Source organism: Phocoena sinus, chromosome 1 (assembly GCF_008692025.1).
Source record: "Phocoena sinus isolate mPhoSin1 chromosome 1, mPhoSin1.pri, whole genome shotgun sequence".
NCBI lineage: Eukaryota > Metazoa > Chordata > Mammalia > Artiodactyla > Phocoenidae > Phocoena > Phocoena sinus.
The window spans coordinates 69,337,601-69,352,595 of record NC_045763.1 but is presented as its reverse complement, the minus strand read 5'-3'; the positions used below and the strand labels follow the sequence as shown (position 1 = coordinate 69,352,595).

The 14,995-nt window shown below is 36.4% G+C and overlaps 1 protein-coding gene across 1 annotated transcript in view; it reads right to left on the bottom strand.

Moving 5' to 3' along the window:
- Positions 1 to 11,381: 11,381 nt before the first annotated feature.
- PTGFR (prostaglandin F receptor) overlaps positions 11,382 to 14,995 on the bottom strand; it is a 63,533-nt gene continuing 59,919 nt past the window's right edge. Inside the window, exon 3 of the mRNA XM_032614625.1 lies at positions 11,382 to 13,213. Within this exon, the coding sequence (XP_032470516.1) occupies positions 12,923 to 13,213 (291 nt within the window). The 3' untranslated portion in view covers positions 11,382 to 12,922. The remainder of the gene's footprint in view (positions 13,214 to 14,995) is intronic.

Genomic DNA, 14,995 nt, shown 5'->3' with positions numbered 1-14,995 from the left:
AAGAGAAATTAAGGAAACACTCCCATTTACCATTGCAACAAAAAGAATAAAATACCTAGGAATAAACCTACCTAAGGAGACAAAAGACCTGTATGCAGAAAACTATAAGACACTGATGAAAGAAATTAAAGATGATACAAACAGATGGAGAGATATACCATGTTCTTGGATCGGAAGAATCATTATTGTGAAAATGGCTATACTACCCAAAGCAACCTACAGATTCAATGCAATCCTTATCAAACTACCAATGGCATTTTTCACAGACTAAAACAAAAAATTACACAATTTGCATAGAAACACAAAAGACCCCGAATAGTCAAAGCAATCTTGAGAAACAAAAACGGAGCCAGAGGAATAAGGCTCCCAGACTTCAGACTATACTACAAAGCTACAGTAATCAAGACAGCATGGTACTGGCATAAAAACAGAAATATAGATCAATGGAACAGTATAGAAAGCCCAGCGATAAACCCACGCACATATGGCCACCTTATTTTTTATAAAGGAGGCAAGAATATACAATGGAGAAAAGACAGCCTTTTCCACAAGTGGTACTGGGAAAACTGGACAGCTACATGTAAAATAATGAAATTAGAACACTTCCTAACGCCATACACAAAAATAAACTCAAAATGGATTAAAGACCTAAGTGTAAGGCCAGATGCTATAAAACTCTTAGAGGAAAACATAGGCAGGTAACCACACAATCCAAAATGGTAGGAAGAGCTTCAGTCATCGTGTCTGAGTTGCAGAAGGAGGAAAGGTATAACGGGAAATAATGGACTCCAACTAACTGTAGTAACTCCTTTCAGTCAATTTTTCTCCTACAAAACAAGTTCTACAAAACACTTCTCCTGATATCCATGGACAAGAATTTAGTTATAGGGCTCCCACTAGTTGAAAGGAATTTGGGGCAGCATACTCTTTTAGTAAGTACTGCGTATCAATTTTGAAGTGATTGGCTAAGAAGCCAATTCATTCCCTTAATGACTCTGATAGCATATTATTCTATTTTACTTAGACCCTTTAGAATACAGCTAATAACATGTTTTAAATCCCACTGAACACTGAGCTTCAACAGCAGAAACACGAGAGAAAACAAAGTAATTATAGATCTGTACTTCATGGCTACTCTTATAAAATTACTGTCTGTAAAAAGATTCTGATGACTGGGGAACTTTTCACTTAATTCATCATTCTTTTTTAGAGCAATATCACATATTTTATGTGCATTTGGAAAAAAAAGCTCAGTAGAAATTTCAGGGTTTTTTCTGGTACATTAATTTTGTAACATGCATATTTTTGTACCACAGTTGTAGTTGGCACTATGGTTTATTTCACAAAGGAGTCTTTTTTTAAAAAACATCTTTATTGGAGTATAATTGCTTTACAATGGTGTGTTAGCTTCTGCTTTATAACAAAGTGAATCAGCTATACATATACATATATCCTCATATCTCCTCCCTCTTGCGTCTCCCTCCCATCCTCCCTATCCCACCCCTCTAGGTGGTCACAAAGCACCGAGCTAATCTCCCTGTGCTTTGTGGCTGCTTCCCACTAGCTATCTATCTTACATTTGGTAGTTTATGTATGTCCATGCCACTCCCTCACTTCATCCCAGCTTACCTTTCCCCCTCCCCATGTCCTCAAGTCGATTCTCTACATCTGCATCTTTATTCCTATCCTGCCCCTAGGTTCTTCAGAACCTTTTTTTTTTTTTAGATTCCATATATATGTGTTAGCATATGGTATTTGTTTTTTTCTTTCTGACTTACTTCACTCTGTATGACAGACTCTAGGTCCATCCACCTCACTACAAATAACTCAATTTTGTTTCTTTTTATGGCTGAGTAATATTCCATTGTATATATGTGCCACATCTTCTTTATGCAGAATCCTTTGATAACTTTTAAATAACATCAGACTAATAGAATTCTTAATAATGGTTTCAATGTCCAGTCCTATAAATTAGGTAATTCTTGTGGCTCTTTAATTATACCACCACATTAAAAATTATTTTTCACAGCAGCAATGTAGCCTCAATTTTAAGACTGGTGTTTTAATTCTCTCTCTGTGCTCTTAAGCAAATGGTTTTACCAACCTATAGATTTTGTCTATTTAAAATGACATAATAATATAATGGAATAATAATACCAAGTAAAGATCAAATTAGATCACTGATAAGCTTATGAATAAAATTTCAGGCAAGATAATCCGATTTTCAGAACTTGATAAAGAGGTGTACTTGTGGTCGGATTCAATTAGTCTCAGAGTACAAGAATAGTTATTGGTAAAAACCTCTGAAAATGATAAAAGGAGACTCAGAAATCTCAGCGAAGGCAGGATGGTTTATAGGATTGCTCCGACTCTCCAGAAAAGATCCACTATAGACAAGATAGTGAAGAGCTTTGTTTGTCATGCTAAGTAATTTGGACCAAATTTGAAGGCAAAGAAGAATGGAAATAATTCAAAAGCAGGTAGGTAAAATAGTCATAGTTATTTTTAGGAAGAAAATTCCACACTCAGTGTAAATGGTCAAAGTGGTGACTCTTTGGGAAACAAAGTGGTTTAAAAAAACAACAGCTAGGCAGCTATAGATCAGGTAAAATGTGATACTTGACTTGCAGTAGTAATTGTAATGAAGAGCAAAATATAAAAGCTTACATGTTGGGACTCAGCAGCCATCTACCCTCTCTTAATCATCAGAGAAAAAATGATTTATATCCATAAAGAAATGTGTCATTGGGCAAGTGAAGTTCGAACCACACAGGCTCAGATGATATTAATAGTTATAAATTTAATAATGACACTCTTACCTACTTGCAAAATTTACTCAGCATTACAAGTGAAATGCTGAATTTCAGGGGGGTGGTCATAATTTTATAAAGAATTACTGGCAATGCTTATGAGAGTTGAATTATTTCCAAGAGCAGTGTTGTAATGTGATGGTGGATCATCTTCCATTCTTGCAGATGTTTTTCTTCTGAAGTTAGAGACATTAAAATCATTCTTTTCCCCTCATGCTTACTCCCCACAAATCAAAATTATGGTAAGTTTCTAAACATGTACAGGTGAATGACTGCAATGCCAGCCCGTAAGCTAAGTGGTTGATGCTGCTTCATTAGGTCAGATTGAATTGCTGAATCAGTTCTGAACTGAATCACAACCGACGATAGGTTCTCTTGACAGGTAAAGGCAAGCTGGTCCAAAATGTATTTCTATTTTAGTTAGACATAAGCTATATTGGGCTTAAATCAGTAGAAGGCCAACAACTTGCCCTCAAAGCCAGTTGATATCTCCTTATTATAGCACGAAACTACAACCACCACACAGATCCAAGCTGCTTTTCACCTCAAGGCCCTGGCACATGGAGTTCTTCTTGGAACACTCTTCCCAAACACAACAAGTTTCTGATTAGTACAATTAATAAGGGCTGGGAGGTGTGTACCACAAACCAGAAAGAGGGTAGGATCCACAAGGGCCTCAGCTAGATCATCTGGCAAATGCTACCTCATGGGAAATGCCATTGTTTCTTAAGGCATTACTGAAAGCATCACTAAATTACAATTTTAACATCTGCCCAACCACAATTTGGAAAGCAAATAGCTATGTAGTGCTTCTAACTTTTTTAGGACATTTTTAAGCTCTCTGTCTTGCTTGAGCATTGCTGTGAGGAAATCACTAATCTTATAAAACCAAAATCATAAAGTGATGACAAATGTCACAGTCTTCAGAAAACTATATCCAATTGCTGTTTTCCACTCTTTTAATAGTCCAAGTTTTATAAATTAGTACATTTGGCACTGAGATTTCAGAATGATATATTTATTTAAAGAAGTAGCTACTTAAAACATTTTTATCTGTGTTTATGTTTGATATTCTTTGTAAGTCTCCCAGTAACCAATGATATATTATTCTTAAGAGGGAGAGGAACTTTCCTAGGTAGAACTGTGTTTTGAAAAAGCACAGCCTGGGCTTTTGCTTCTGTAGCTTTTTTCCCCTTTACCTTAGAAATACCATTTATTTGGAGTTGTATAAAAGACCTTGTATTTTAATGCCTTTAGCATGAGATTTTGTATTCAAGATTTTGTATTCAAGTATTTAGTTTTGGTCCATTTATTGTCTACTGTTATTCTGTTTGTTTTTTAATAAAAACCACTCTAATAATTTACTTGACCCAAAAGTATTAGTGTTATATTTTATTTGGAAACTGAAAAGTCTCAGTACCCCTCTGGGAAGCCAAAAACTGACTGAAGATTTATTTTACCAGAGCAGGGAATTATTTTAAGATCATCTGGACTCAAGCAAGAGTGGAAAACACAAGGATCAAAAAAGATTATAAACACTGAAAGTGTGGGGAGGAAAATATAAAATTTATCCAAACAACCTTGTTAAAAGCTTTTGGTTAGAATTAAAAGGTAAGCAATATTTTTAGACTATGGGAATTTTGCCAGTCTACAACATAACACAAAAATTCCTTTGACACCAGTAAGAAATTTGTAGCCATCTAAACCGTGGCCTCACTTAGGTCTGCTTTGTCTTTTTGTATACAATTTTTACTGTCAATCTGTATTAGCCCATGTTCTTCTAGCCACTTTCTGGATAGTTCTTACATTTTTCAGGTCAAATTTGTTTGGGCTTGGAGCAAAAAATGTGTTTAGGAAAAGAATTAAAATGCCAGTACTAAAACAGTGGTACAGTTTTGCACTGTCAAAAAGCTTCATGGTTCTTTGTATGTTTCATATCATGCCATCTGTGGCTGGTTAGCCTAGTTGATTAGGCCAGTGGTTCTCAAAGTGTGTTCCTCAGACCAGCGTTGCCTAGGGACCCTCCCCTGGGATCTTGTTAAAAATGTAAATTCAGTGGTTCCTCCCAAGACCTACTGAATCAGTCACTGGGATGGGACCTGGCAATCTGATTTAGCAAGACCTCCATGTAAAAGAGATGGATACTAACATTTGAGAACCGCTGGATAATAAACCTGAGGTAACAGACTCAACTCTTGTATGGTCCATCTACCATAACTTTATCTTAATGTCTCAGATTATACTCTTTTTATGAGCTGAATTGTGTCCCTCCAAAATGCATATGTTGAAGTCCTAGTTCCCCAGTCCCTCAGAATGTGGCTGAATTTAGAGACAGGGTGGTTAAAGAAGGTCATTAAGGTTAAATGAGAACTCTAAGGTGGGCCCTAATCTAATATTACAGGTGTCCTCATCAGAAGAGGATATTAGACACAGGCAAAAGACCATGTGAAGCTAAAGGGAAAAGAAAGCCAGCTACAAGGCAGGGAGACAGGCCTTAGTAGAAACCAACCCAACTGACACCTTGAGCTCAGACTTCTACCTTCCAGAAATGTGAAGAAATAAATTTCTGTTGTTTAAGCCACCCAGTCTGTGGTCCTTTGTTATAACAGCCCCAGCAAAATAATACACCTCCTCATTAACCCGCTTAACCTTAAGCTGGAAACTGTTGATGGTCACAGAAAACATATGGCAAACAGGAAAAATGGCAGTACATAAAATTGTATTCTTTTCTGGAAAAACAATTGAAAGGCTGAGTCCTAGTAGTGATAGGTCTTAGTGGTATTGTTGAATACTAAAGGTAGTATTACTTTTGTGTGGTTTAGACAACTGTTTTCCATCCTGAGTTAATAATAGAGGCCAGGTGGGCTGAGTGCAGTATTTCAAAAAGCCTAATAGAAATCTACCCAAGATAAGTCTTCAAGAATATAACTTAAAAAAAAAAAATCTGAAATTGCTAGCATGATGTTGGATCTATTGGTTATACATCTGGGATTTAAAAAGGAAATTTAGATACCCATCTCACATGACATAAAAATATAAATTCCATGAAAACTACACAATTTAAAGATAAAAAACAAAACTTGAATTGTAGAAAATGACATAGGGGGATATATTTATAACCTTTGAGGACAGAAAGACTTTCTAAACAAGAAACAAAAGAAGGAATCCATAAAAGGTTAGTTCTACCTAAGTAAAAATGTAAAATTCTTATATAGTGAAAGATACCTTCAGTGCAGAAGAAAATGGCAGCCTGGTACAAAAGTATTTGTAACATATATCAAAAAGTATTAATACCTGCTATGGACAGAATTGTGTCTGCCCACCCCACCAAATTCCTATGTTTAAGCCCTAACCCCCAATGTAATGGTATTTGGAGATGGGGCCTTTGGGAGGTAATTAGGTTTTGATGAGGTCACGAAGGCAAGGTCTTCATAATGGGATTAGTACCCTTATAAGAAGAGACCAGACAGTTTGTTTTCTCTCTCTCTCTCTCTCTCTCTCTCTCTCTCTCTCTCTCTCTCTCTCTCTCTCTCTCTCTCTCTGCCATGTGAGGATACAGAAAGAAGATGGCTAGGAAGAGAGCCCTCACCAGTTATCTAACTGACTGACACCTTAATCTTGGGCTTCTCAGCCTCCAGAACTGTGAGAAATAAATTTCTGTTGTTTAAGTCATCCAGTCCATGGTACTTCATTAGAGCAGCACAAGCTGACAAAGATAATATCCTTAATATACACAGTCTTCCTGCAAGTCAAGAGGAAACAATGAGTGTATTAAAAATAGATAAAGGTCAGGAACAGGAAATTTATAGAGGAAGCACAAATGACTAATAAATGTATGAAAACATGCTCATCTTCATTAGCAAAGTGAAATGCAAGTAACCTAAAGGATGACTTAAATATGCTTTATTTTTGCCAATAAGATTGGTGACTTTATTGTCATGAAAAGATTGCTGGAGGGCTTCTCTGGTGGCACAGTGGTTGAGAGACCGCCTGCCAATGCAGGGGACTCGGGTTCGTGCCCCAGTCCGGGAAGATCCCACATGCCTTGGAGCGGCTGGGCCCGTGAGCCATGGCCGCTGAACCTGTGCTCTGCAACAGGAGAGGCCACAGCAGTGAGAGGCCCGCGTATCGCAAAAAAAAAAAAAAAAAAAGATTGCTGGAATACATGGTAGGTGATGTGGTGATGTCAGGAATAGGGCATCTTCTCTTAGAAGAGAATGGCTGTACACACTGCACAATTTAGCAATGCATATGAACATTGAAAATGAGCATGTCTTAAGCCAGCAATTCCACAACATACACACAAAGTATAAAGGTATGCATATCAAAATAGCATTATTTAAAAAAGGGAAATAACTGGAAACAAAAACAACTCTCCTTCAATAGGAAAATTGTTTCTTTAAGTTATGGCACATTTATATTATATAATACTATTTAGATTTTAAAGAAGAGTATTCTGAATATATTGACATGGACAATTGAAATTAAGAAGTGCAGAACACAATAGATGTCTCATATGATCTCATTTTTTAAAGCTAAGATGATGTTGGTGTATACTAGTGTTGAATTGCCTCCTTTAACGTGGGAAAGGTAGCACCGTAACGGCAGGATGCACTTTGTTAACCTGGAGTTTACCAATCACACACTAAAAATAATTCAAATGAAATTAAATACAAAACTCTAAGACTGAGTTTACATCCTAAGTAAAATTGTAAAGGGCACTTCAAATCCAAAATATAGTTCCTTTAGATTTCAATAATTCTACCTTTCCTTTTTATGAATAAGATGTATATAAAACAGTATTTTCATTATTCTTTCACAAACTAGATTATTAACTGAAAAGTATACTTTAACAAATATGAGATTTTTGATAATGTAAAAGCCTTCCAACTACTTTTTCATAATTGCGTATCATATCCTTATCATATTACTTTCAGTTGATATTTTTGCAGGGCAGAAAGACAGCTCTGCTGGAAATTCTTTGCAATAACTTCCTACAGAATCTTTGAACAGGACACTTGGTGTATATGAACTTACATCTCAAGATTCCTAAGGTTTAAATTTAGCCAAGTTTCTGATTCATTTCATATACTGTCATGTTTGGGTTCAAAATGAAGAGACTTGGAGAAAAAGAAAAGAAATGTAGTTTAATCTTGTTCTAGTGCTATTATACTACTTTGGGTTTTCTGACAGTTCAATAAAATTCATTGGCAAAGAGTATATCAAGGTATCAAGATATTCAATTATAAGGAGACTGAAAATGCAAAGGCAAAAATAAATTTCAAATATCCTCATTTATTAAAAAAGCAACTATTTCAGACAGTGTTGCAACTAAGCTATTCTTAGGCATTGTACAGAAAGGTCCCACTCCCTGCATTTTTAAGAACCAAGTTTTTCACTTTTTATTCTGTCTTATCTTTATAGATTACAAGATTCTTAGGTGAATGAGACCTAAATGTTTTTAATCCCACGACGTTTCTAAATTAAAAAAAAATTTTTTTTAAACCTGGTTCCAGTTTGAATGCCGTTAGAAAGGCAATAATGAAAAAAAATTACCTAATGTGGAAATCACTAGTGCTATCTACCAATTATTTTCAGTTCTCCTCCTGGACATTTTACAGTATTGCATTTACCTGCCCTGCTTGAAGTTAGTGGGGCCATATTACTTGCTTTGGCCAGAAATGTGTGAGCAAAAGTAATATGTATCACCTCCAGGTGTAAGCTCTAAGAACCAGTGCATGATTCACCAGGCTGTTGTTCCCTTTAGCACTGCAGACAGCAACATATAAGATGATGGCTGCTTTGTCCCCTGAGGTCTCTGAGTGGTTACAGTAAGCAGAGCTCCCCTTCTGAGTGGACAGCATCCACAGGTGAGATACAAACTTTTCTGGGTTTATGGCACTGAGATTTGTGGGTTGTTTGTTATCACAGGTATACTTGGGCCACTCTGTTTTGGAAATGATCAGATTCCCATCAGAATTATGACCTACCTACATAAAATGAGGCACAGGTAAAAGAAAGAAAGCAGATGTCACAGAAGAGTGGACAGGAAAGGGATAGCAAAAGGTAATAATGGAAAACAAGCTGAAATTCTTCCCATCTAATAGCAGGTGAAAATGGAAGTTTAGGTAGGTTCAAGAGTTCCAAGTTTTATATGATCTTCCTAAAAATAACCACTCTTGATAAACACCAGTCCAAGTTTATTTTTTAAAAATCATTTGTTTAAAGTTTTAAAGTAGTCAAAGCACTAAAATTACATGAGTTGCATACTGATGGAAGCCACAAAATACACATATCACTCTTTACTCTCTTATACGATCCAACAAGTATGAAGAGAACAAAATACATTTATTCACGTAACACATTTCATCTACTGTTAAAATATGTCAATAACAAGTTGAAGTCCAACACTATTCTTTACCAGGTGGTAAAATATTCTGACCTCCAGATGAAGAAGCAGGAAAATGTACACTCCCATCCTTTATATTCTCACCTTAGACAATGAATTTAGAGCAATAATGGTGATATAGGTGATGCTAGCAATACGTTTCACAAAAAGTTCACACTTTATTTAACAAATAATCTTATTTGGATTCTAAACTCAGATTAGCACAAAACTAAAGTAAGTTTTTCATTTTAAGACTGACAATGATCAAAGAAGACCATCTGTTTTACAAGACAGATATATCTGTGTATATATGTGTGTGTGTGTGTGTGTGTGTGTGTGTGTAACTTTTAAATATTTTCCACTTCAGCAATACAGATAGTTAGAAGCAACTTTCTGCCTTTAGAAAAAATGTTTAAAGAACATATTTCTATCACCTAGTTAAAATCCATCAGCAAAAAATCTGATGTTTTGGGGATATACTTACAGCTAATTATGAATCAGCGTTATCTGTCTCTGCATTCACAAGCATAAAAACCCATGTGCTGTTGGGGGTTTTTTGGTCTCATTTTTTTTAAAGTTCACTAACATCAGAAAAAAGTCTGGTATTTTCAAGTAATTTGCCTAGAGTAATGTAATTCCCCAGAAATAATTTGATCAAATTGCATGTGAACTTGCCTAGCTACTACTTTATCCAATGAGAAGGGAAATTCAGTTACTCTGATGGTCTAATGATAAATTTTAAAATAGAGTGTAAAACTTCAAAACTGGTAAATGTGCTGAACTCTATTTACTTCTAGTACTTTGAACAAATATATGAAAGTTATTGGTAGATGCTCCATTTATTATTCCTTATACAATAAATTGACAAACGACACTGAAGTACATATAATAACAGAAATAAAATTCTGAAGTCAGATATGCATATTGTTGTGTTCACTTTATTTCATTTTCTGTGGACAAACAAAGCCTAACACAATGTAAACACACATATTCTTTGACTAATTTTTTTTTCAATTTTTGGTGTTTATTTTTTGAGTTTGACAGCATCATAAAACCAATTTAGTTACCCTAAACCTATGCTCAGATAATAGAGATAACCCTTCCAGGTTATGCAGAGAATGACCACCCTGTCACTCCCCAAAATCTTGCATGCTAAGCTCATACTCTCCCACACATGGGCATGTCACAATATCTCCTCAATGCAGACACACATGGCCAGAATGACATAATGGCCAAGGGTCATGATATAGATAAACAATTCTGTCATTTGAATAGAAGCCACAAGGAGAAGAGGCCTAAAACTCTGAATGAGGGTTTCTCCTCCACATCTCTCCCAGATCAGGCTCTATGGGAGTGTTCACTGCAGCATGCTACCCAGCCTGAGGAGAAAGGATGGAGCTTTGGTTCCTTGTGCCTCATCTCACAAAACGCCAATGCTCTCTCAAGCAACTGTAGGAAATACATATCTCCTCTAAACCATCTACAAATTCTTTTAGTCTTTAAGTGCTCCTAAAACACATGAGAACATTTATGTAATACAACAACGATAACAAACTGCAATGGCTTTTTTTTAAGTATATACACTGAAGATATATATATATATCTTAAAATAACCAGTATGTAATTGCCAGTTTAAAAATGCACAAAAACTTTGCACATCCATGCTCATTTGCACCAAGAAATTCTTTCCAGTTTTGGCAAGTATCAAGCACCTACTCAGTACTCTATATATGAGAATGACCTGCATTTGTATGATTCATCATTTACTGGTCATAAACTAAGAATATCATATGCCAGTGTGTATATGTATGTTGCCCTACTTTAAATTCATTGGAAAAAAAGATAGCTGTCTTTAAATCTTCACTGAGGCTATTTGCTTAATTTTTTTCTTTTTAAAAAATATTTATTTTTGGCTGCATTGGATCTTCGTTGCTGTGCACGGGCCTTCTTTAGCTGTGGCGAGCGGGGGCTACTCTTCATTGCGGTGCACGGGCTTCTGATTGCGGTGGCTTCTGTTGTTGTGGAGCACGGGCTCTAAGCGTGCGGGCCTCAGCAGCTGTGGCACGCGGGCTCAGTAGTTGTGGCGCACGGGCTTAGTTGCTCCGCAGCATGTGGGATCTTCCCGGACCAGGGCTTGAACCCATGTCCCCTGCATTGGCAGGAGGATTCTTAACTACTGCACCACCAGGGAAGCCCCAGTTTCTTTTAATGTATTAATTAGAATTTACCAACCTTGACCAAAGTTAACAATAACTTCCAATGTAAATTACCATTCAAAAGCAAAAATTTGTGAAAAGAATAATTTAAGTCTAATTGAACTGCACAGATTTCCTAGAGAATCTAAAATCAGTCTCATGGGGAAGATTAATTTTAAAACAGACCCCAGTTAATGAAGGGACTCTTTCTACAGAAATGCATTTCCCTATTATAAAGCAGAACTAGCTACCCTATGCTGTGATAGACCCACGACATTTTGAATGATTACTAAAATTCTTTGGGTTAAGTTATACAAACAAGCAAAAATAAAGTTTAAATATCACTGAGAAATTTGGGGAAAGATTTCAACCCTTGATCTCTTGGTTAGCCATTATAAGGGTCTCAAAATGCCTGTTAATTGCCAACCCTCTCCTTGGCACTGGTAGCACAGGCTTTAGAAGATGCCACATTACAGATTTAAGGAGCCCTCTTCAACTGAAATTTCTGATGTTCTTTGTGTGTTTGTGAGAGTGTGTGTGTGTGTGTATTGTGTGTGTGTGTAAGTGGAAAGAACCACACTAGCTGCAGATGGTCTTTGAATATTATTCTCTAGAGGTTGTGTTTCTTTTGTTCCCTGACATAGAAATGACACTGTGTCAATGACTCTAAAGGTAAAGAGCATTTGCCAATGTTCTTTGCACCCATCACTTGGGGTTTAAGTTCTACTGGTTTGCATTATCCATGGCAGAGCTTCTTAGGAACTGCTATAATGCATGTCACCTATATACGTGCTCACAGAGCCTTTGTTTCTCTAAAAAGTATTGACTATACACTAGAATTTTCAGAGGAAATGGTGATTACTTGAAAACTATGACTTAACAAGAATATCTTCAAACAACATTTGACCTCCATAATAATAAATGCAAGCAGTCATATCTGTCAAATATAACAAGGATAGGCTCATTCTAAACAGGCTCCCAAGATCAGGCAAACTGACAGCCACACGTCACGTACGTGGAAGTCATTATAAAAAGCCACAACGAATCCACTGTGACATGACAACACACTAATTGAGGCTACATAATCTGGGGTAAAACAGACCAGATCAAAAGAGGGCGCTCCGCTTCACTGTGCCTAGTCTATAAGGAACTGTTATAGAGCAGTGACACCCCCAAATCGCCATTTCACTGCACAGGTAGTAGGCCAAGTAAATGCTACAGCCTTCAAGAGAGTTACTTGTTCCAAAAGCATCAATAACACAGATAAGCCCAAAATTGTTTTCAATTTGACTCCTGTGGCATTAGTTCATCATGTTTACCTCCAGTTGACAAAAACATGTGAAAATGCACAACTATACAGTTAATTTAACAAATTTCAAAAGCCAAATCTGACAAAAGTGCCCCCCAAACTATCTGGCTGAGGGTTGATTTTTCCAGTTAGGCTTTCTATATTCATACATTAACTGAAATATTGCCAAAACTTTCCTTAATTTGGTCCTAGACCTACACTGATTTACCATCCTACTGAACTAGGTGCTTGTTTGCTGAGTCACTTTCTCTGTAACTGGTGACTCAGAAATAGCAGCAACCTTTAAGGAATTTTTAATGGAGCTAAGCTCCCAAACATGTAAGCTGATGATATGTACTCCACAACAGCGTCTGGTAAATGTGTAGAGACTCTTAAGGACAGCTTTCCGTAGAAGAATATACACCCAGGGATCTAAGATTTGATTCCATGTTGCCATTCGAAGAGTAAAAAGGGTTCTTTCACAGGCACCCATAAAATCTTGCCTATTCATTCCAATGCTGGCCATTGTCACCTGCAAAACAAAATACGGAAATCAGCTGAGAGGCATTTTCTCAGTCCTATAGTTTTGTTTTGTTTTTTAACATCTTTATTGGAGTATAATTGCTTTACATTGTTGTTTTAGTTGCTGCTGTATAACAGTGAATCAGCTATACGTATACGTATATTCCCATATCCCCTCCCTCTTGCGTCTCCCTCCCACCTTCCCTATCCCACCCCTCTAGGTGGTCACAAAGCTCAGTCCTATAGTTTTTTAACTGAACAAACTGCTTTATGCTATTCATTTCACTTTCCACAAAGTGATGTTATTTTGCAAAATACTGAGAAAAAGAAATGAACAGTCACAGAAACATTGATGTAGACATCTGAATCCTTTGAATTCAAACTGACATCAGAACTACAAAAATAATAACTTATCTGGCAAGTCAAATGTGCACAAATAGAATGACCCAAGAGAGGACAAACACTGATCCTAGCAACAGACCTTTTCTTACTTCTGGGAAGAGAAAATTCAAAGCCAACACACATTTGTAAATTTCAATGAAAAAACTAAAATTTACTTATGCAAATTAAGTATAGATAAGCTAAAGTTTGGATAAACTATAGAGTTTAAAAAAAATTATTTAGAGCATCTGATACTAATTTGCACATGGTATGTTATATTGTTCTGGAATGTTACTTTTAAAATTTTCTGCTTGGTAACTACAATGATACTAATGTCTTCTCTTTCATATTCCCTTTCCTTCATCTCTTACCCTAGCCTTAACTTGGCTAAAATATTCCAAAATGCAATGAGATTTCCTAAGGGCTTTGAGGAAGTGGGTTCCCCTCTTCATTACCATTGAGACTTAACAATAACAATGTAGATTTTGGTCTCATGTGTCCATTTCCTGACCACTCGTGATGTTAAAGAGATCATTTTGTAGAATAAGTTCCATAAATGATCCCAGCTATAGGTTAGAACTGGTCTAATCACTAAGCCCAGCTTTAACTTCTAAATGAACAACTGCAGAGCAAACAAGATATCTTTGAAAACACCTAGGATATAAAAACAAATAACAAATAAATGAACAAAAGGTAAAACTGAAAACGTAAGGGAGACTTAGATTATTATGCCACCAGGATTAAGAGAAGATGTAAAAGCCTAAAATCCAAATGAAAGGAAAATCAAGTCTTCTTGGTCTTCTTGATGGATCATTATCAAGAAGAAATATCTTATTTTGGCCTGGTGATACTAATGGTTGAAGGAAAAATGTCCCTTACCAAAACCTTCATTATCTACACAACAAAGTAGAAACTCCTTAACTGCCTTCTTGATGATGCATCTGAAATCCTCCTCTAAACCTCATCTCTTCTGCCAACACCCTCTGCTCCAACTGCTGTAAAGGCCTCATCTGTCCCAAATGCACCATTCCCTTCTGAACTTTGGCTTGTGTAAGTCTCTTCATTTTGAACTTCTACTCCCCCTTTCTCTGCCTGACAAACTCCTACCCATCCTTCAAACCCCATGTCAAAATGGGCTCACCTCCATGAAACTTTCCCCGACTTTACTGAGATGAATTAGCAAGTTGTGCTGCCCCAGCACCCTGTCTATACCCAGTTGTATCACTTGCAACACTGCCTGTATTATCCTGTATATCTATGATCATCTCTTCTTTTTATTTTTATTTCTAATATCTGGTACAAAGCTGAGACCTAAGATGTCCTTAGTAAGTGCTGAAATGAATAAAATTGTATTATTTTTTATTCATTGAGGCTATTTCTAGAAGCACAGCAACTAGTCATCAGAGAAACA